This window comes from Sinohyriopsis cumingii, unplaced genomic scaffold (genome assembly GCF_028554795.1).
Source record: "Sinohyriopsis cumingii isolate HCF-2022 unplaced genomic scaffold, ASM2855479v2 utg000972l, whole genome shotgun sequence".
Classification (NCBI taxonomy): Eukaryota; Metazoa; Mollusca; class Bivalvia; order Unionida; family Unionidae; genus Sinohyriopsis; species Sinohyriopsis cumingii.
In genome coordinates this window covers 515352-521795 of record NW_028315949.1, presented here as the reverse complement: position 1 = coordinate 521795, position 6444 = coordinate 515352, and the positions used below count along the sequence as shown (strand labels likewise).

At 31.9% G+C, this 6444-nt stretch overlaps 1 protein-coding gene across 1 annotated transcript in view; it reads right to left on the bottom strand.

The window, feature by feature from the left end:
- Positions 1–319: 319 nt before the first annotated feature.
- The window catches only part of LOC149772925 (receptor-type tyrosine-protein phosphatase beta-like), a 129602-nt gene continuing 123477 nt past the window's right edge, over positions 320–6444 (bottom strand). The window contains exons 46-48 of the mRNA XM_089947101.1: positions 5927–6062; positions 4833–4905; positions 320–3592 (exon numbers count right to left, since the gene is read on the bottom strand). Coding sequence (XP_089803227.1) covers positions 3525–3592; positions 4833–4905; positions 5927–6062 — 277 coding nt within the window. The 3' untranslated portion in view covers positions 320–3524. The remainder of the gene's footprint in view (positions 3593–4832; positions 4906–5926; positions 6063–6444) is intronic.

The following is a 6444-nucleotide window of genomic DNA, read 5'->3' as shown; positions in this document are numbered from 1 at the left end:
TGTTATCATGTAATATTTAATAATTGATACCTCAGAAATGGTGTGACGTTTTTTCTTTCTTTCTGCTTAGGCTTCCATTATCTCTAAGTCAAAGCATGATCGACGTTCGACAATCTTGTCAAGTTCCATAACAGATGTTAACGTTTGGGCTGCATGTATTTTTCGGAATCATGTTTTAGAATAAGAAAGAAATCGGATTAATGAGTAACTGTATATAACATAAATTATTACCACTCCACCACAACGTAGGTATTATTTGCATGATATGGCACCTAGCTTTTTGTATTCAAGCAAATTTGTAAAAAGCAGTAAAACATAATAAGGATTTAGATTTTATTTCCATGTCTTTTAATGCTTCTACTGATACAGAATGGAGAGAACAAAACATTCAAGTCTCTAAAAAGGACAGTCACTCATTACCAAGAATCACGTCATGGTCATAGCATGCCTAAAGTGCGGATATGTATGGTTCTTGTCCAGATAAACTTGGTTCATAAATTTATTAATTTAACTGAAACTTAATTGGTCACGAAAATTATTAAGTTAGTATGGAATTTTACTCTTAAGTATTTTAATAGTTTTCCACACTATGGGAATAATTATATCATGGTTTAAGGATTCGCCTCTTAAATTACAAGAAAATGAGGGAAAAGTAATTGGCTGCATGTGCAGGATATCATATTTGAGAACGTGGAGTCAAATGCATCACTGTGAGAATTTTTTGCACTAAAATCGTTTTACTATCATAACAAATAATTTAGTATTGAAAACCAAATAAAACTCAAGAAACAATGATTTCAAGAGTGGTGAATTATGATATGATGTTCTAAATGCACCGATTCCTTCTACCGCACTATGGCACCTTCCTTAACAAATTCATTTTGGGTTCTTTTCTCAAGACAGCTTTTCGTACTCTACAATATACACATCTTTCTCGATCTTTGTTTGATGGCTCGGGTGATAACATGATAGTATTAAATCATGGTAAGCATTAACGTTGGCTATTCGAGACTCCATAAAAAGCATATATAAACCACGAAAAAACGGGGACATGTTAGAATATTTTATATTCAAAATTTTTACCTAGCTAATGGGTTGTCATAGATATGAAAGAATCGTTTTACACAATATGTTGGCCTCACACCCATCGACTTAATCTCTACTAACACCTCTGTCATATATGACGCTAACATAACCAAGACTCACTTTTACAAGTCCAGTGTGCGCCTTGCGTGTTCATGATGTATGCCAGAATAAACTAAATATTCACAGACGTTCTGAAGGTGATTTTTTCATCTTTAGTTCACCATATCAGATCTCAAATACAACTCATATGATAATTTTAGGTGGTTAGATACTACTATATATGCGAGTATGGAGTTATATTCTGGAGTCTTTGGTGGCTGGAATGAAACCAACTATTTACATGCATATCATCATTGTGAAGTTAATGTATCCAAATCCAAAGTATTAAACCGTCGACATACAAATGAAATGTATATCCTGGTTTACTGAGAATTTCAATGTATACTGATGACGTAGAAACACGCTGTTTACAACTGTATGAATCTATCTATATATTCTATTCATTTCATACAATAGCGTATGTTTATATAGCATTTGCAATTAACTAATGACATAAAAGTCTCTTCCTCTATGACAAATCTGAAAGTAAAACTGATATAGTGTACCAGAATTTAATGCAAGATATTTAGACGTAAGAACATTATTTAATAGTTACAACTTAAACGTACAAATAAATATAGCTTTTTCATAATAACTATTTTTTGAACATGTGAAATGCAAAATATCATAAAATATTTGTCTTACATACACAAAATTATCAGTACACATGAAAGTTATTTTGCTCCACTGTTGCATGACATATTGTTTATTTACTACAGAAGTATGATACTATGAAAAGAAGCTTTGAGCATTACAATGTCTGTAATTACTTTTGAAGAAATATTACTAAATCTTTTATATACATATATATGGATGTTAGATAAATAGATACATACACAAATAGGTAGAGTAACAGAAAATGATACAGATCAACCTATTAGGTGTATATATTGCTTTAGACAATTGACAAAGATATAATAATAATAATAATAATAATAATAATAATAATAATGAGGACTTTGTATAGGGCCTAATCTTTAGCAGCTCTAAGTGCTTTACAACATTAGACAACACCTATAAGATAAAAAACATATAATAATATTATTACAAAAACGAACACCATGAAATTAGAAAAACATTTTTAAAAAATAAAAATATGCTGAGAATATTTAATATCACTATGTTTATGCTACCAGTAATAACGATGTATTTCTGGCAATTGAACACCCCCTTCTGCTTTCTTTATGCATTCTTCTTTTAAATGTTGTTGTATTCTGCTAAGTTTCAGGCAATAATATTTGATGAACTGGAATGGACCTTATACATTTCCACTGCGGAAATGATTTTCAGTATGCATTTGTCCTGTGCGTTGTGGGACCAGAACTTATAGCCTTGGAGCTATTATGTCAAGAGCAATAAAACAAAATATATTGGACTTGAATGTTTAATTATGGCGTCTTAATTTCTGATGTATTATTAAATGTATTTGTCAACTGAGAAATTGACAACTTCCTTCGACTCCAGCCAAGGACTTATTGAATACAAAATTTTCAGCAGAGACAGACAAATGGAGGAGAAATTGTTAAATCACATGGCTGATCGAAAGTGACACTAGCGGATGATGAAACTATCGAAAAGTCTGTTGTTGTTTTTTTTTTTTTTTGGCAGTATGGCATGATCTCAAGCTGTTGTCAGGCCAAACAAGTAGTGCATACTTGCTTATCTACGAACATAAATGTAGAACTTGTGTGAAATCTTAATTGTTGTATTACTGATAAAGGTTAGAATCATTTTCAACAGCTAGTCGAAGGATTAAGAAAACATAAAGTACTTATCTTATAAATTATTAATCTAATAGAAAATCATGCGATGTGGTTAAGACAACACTATAAATACAGTTAAAACCGTATAACAAGCAAATAACATGGATGCTGAATTTAGCATTGCAGGTTTTATTTCAAAATAGTGACATTACAGAGGGTATGGACGTTATGCTAAATTTGTCACAATGTTGTGAAAACAAGGAACTTAATTTATATTTGGATTATAAACATAGCTAGAATAATTTTTCTTGGCATTTTAATGCAAGTTGCTGGAACAACCCCAAAAGGGATATATTGGAAGATGTATGGTTATAAGACATATACTAGTTATTGTGGAAAATGTAGTATACTTTTTTAACTCCTGGATATGATGATAACTGGTTTAGAACCTCCAATGATCTTGAGCGCAATCAATTCGAAAGCAAATGATTGAAATGGTTCAAAAATGTGTCCCTGAAACATATGTATTTATGATGTAAGACAAACAAGTAAACGCAGAAATTAATTATTGTCATATTTTTTTGTATGAAAACTGTCGCATCATATCAAACTGAGTTCATACGATTTCCCGCCATGTTACTCTTTCACGAATGCTGTGTTTTCGTAAACGTTTTCGATATTCGTATATTTGTTCTCGTAAATAGCTGAAATGTAAAAGAAATGAAAGTCTTATATTTAACTAGAGTCTGAGAATATTCTAAATACTTAGTTCAAATATATTCACTCAACATTTCTCAAGCACAATGTAAGCTGCTCTGTCCTTTCTCGTCCTGTAAAAATGTTGTTATTGTTGAACGTTTTAAAAATATGTTTGATATTTATAGCTGTTATTTGACAGCATACCACACAATATTTAGAGCGAGAATATCAATAGAAATACAAAGAAGTAATTAACAGTCATGTTGACACATTGCTAAACGTATTCATTGTAGATGCTCCCAAAGCTCTCTAAACCAAACCTTGCTCCGCCAGATTTGTGATAAGATAACATTGACACTTTCTTTTTTATATTTTAAGCAGACCTGAGTTTCGTATAAAAATCCTTCCTGGCAGTGGTCTTTGTTCGTTTTAACTCTAACGAACCTGACAGTTTGCTGCTTATTTTTATTTTGTGTTTGTTTTGCAGGATAGACCATTTTAATTTAACAATCAACTTCACGTACATGGATCTGACGTCTTCCGGATGTTAGACGTAATCCAGGTCAAACATTTAGAAAGGAGGCAAGGTACATATATATTTTTCCAATTAACAAATTCTCTCTAACCTTCTTAAATTTATAAATAGAACCCGTTTATCTTTGGAAGTCTGTATACAGTTTGTTGTTCTCAAAATATTATCAGTGAGATATTTAAAATATAACGAACTACATTTAATTTGATTTTGATTCTTAATTTGCCAATCAGCACGCACGTTCCTTTACATCACTGAATGTCTAAAAGATGACAAATTATTCATGCAATAATTAAATAAAGAAATTAATACCTAGTTAATAATATCAATATTTTTCAACAACTTCACTATATGTAGGTTTGAATATTGTTATTTCCTTTTCAAATTAAAAGCAAAAGCAGAGTGTTCCATTTTCTTTGAAACCTTCAGACTATATATATTTTTTGTTACAGCAGTGTTATGTGATTTGTTTTTCTTCTTACTAATCATGATACAAGAAAGTGCCGACGTATATAAAGACATAACATTTTGACAATGTTTGCATGTTTTTAATGTAGTTGGTAAAAAACTGATTCTGGTAGCTTGTACGTATGAAGACCAACACGTTAGCAGTATTATTATTGACTATAATACATAAATTATATAATGTTTGTTTTTAAAACGAATACGGATTAATATAGATGAAGTGTCATGCCGTCCACGATATTACTTACGCTCTTCTTCTTCACCATCATCATCCTCTGTAATCCATTCAAGAATACTGTCATGTATGTAGATATACTGGTCCTAAATATGGAATGTTTCAATTTTTAGATACCCGATCAAATTCATATTAAAAGTTATTCAATATTATTTTTTTAAATATGCGCATTGGTTAATCAACTACTGGTTGAGAATATGCTTATTATATAAATTATGGTATGTCTATATTACTTACGAAGAAGAGGATAATTCAGCGACATACAAAATGTATGTCAATTACTTCAGTTTGGTATTCAATATTAATCTTTTACAAATTTTGATGACCGCTCCGGTGGTTTAGTGGTTAGAGCGTCCCCCTCGGATGCGGTACGTCGTAGGTTCGATCCCCGGCCGAGTTATATCAAAGACTTACAAAAATGGTACTAACAGCCACCTCGCGTGGCGCTCAGAATTAAGAGTTTAGTGTTAGGACTGGTCGGCCTGGTGTTAGGATCCTATGACTCGGTGGGATATCATGCTACATGTCTGCGACATTATGCCACAGTGCTAGACTTCACTTTCAACTCCCACACTGCATACATCGTAGCGATATGACTGAACAATTGTTAAAGCTACCTTAGAAATCCACAATATATACACACACACACACACACACGCACACACACACACACACACACGCACACACACACACACACACACGCACACACACACACATTTTGATCATTCTTCTTAAGAATAATGGACAAGAACAGGGACTACAAACACCCATATTATAACAATTGAAATCAATCAAATATACATGTACATTTAACTTGATTTCTAGACAATTGGGCATTTGTGCAAAGCTATCAAGTATATGTCTTAATCAGCGGTAACACATTGCTCATTGGAGATTTATACAATGTCTCAATTGTTACTTAAATACATTATTCAATGACTTTCTCATTTCTTTCCCTTTGACACTTTTACCCAAAGTAGTGGAATATATATTGCATCTGACAAAATTGTATTCTCACAAAGCTCTCAATCATATTCGGACACTTTTCGTCTTTACTTATTAATTATTGAAAACTCCGTTGCTAAAAATCTATATATAACATGTTACCTCTGTTTGTACCATATTGGAACGCTGGTTTCTCATCTCGTACACCATATTGAAGATGTCTATTTCATCATAATCTTTCACGTGCTGCATTAGATGGTCAATGGCAATGAAGGTACCAGTGCGCCCAACACCAGCACTGTTGTATAAAATGTTACATTTCGTAGAATTTGTTGAACGAATACCAAATAGAGTCTTTCAACTAAAATGATGGTTCCAGAATTAGTAAAAGGTAACCGATAAATTTCAATAAGTTACTATCATTCATTTTTAGAATATCGTTGCCATGTGAAAATCAAAGACTAAAGTAAATGAATTGTACGCATTTAGGTACATTTCCTTGAGTGTAAACATCATTTCTGCAGACGATTAGCTGTATCGTTACTGATTCAGCTGAAAATATGAGTCGGTTGTTTTAAGTAAAATCCATTCAAGATGATTTGTTTTCGAAACTTGTTCTCTATAACAATGGCTGAAATAATTATATTTATTATTGTTGTACTCGTTGTTTGATTTTTATA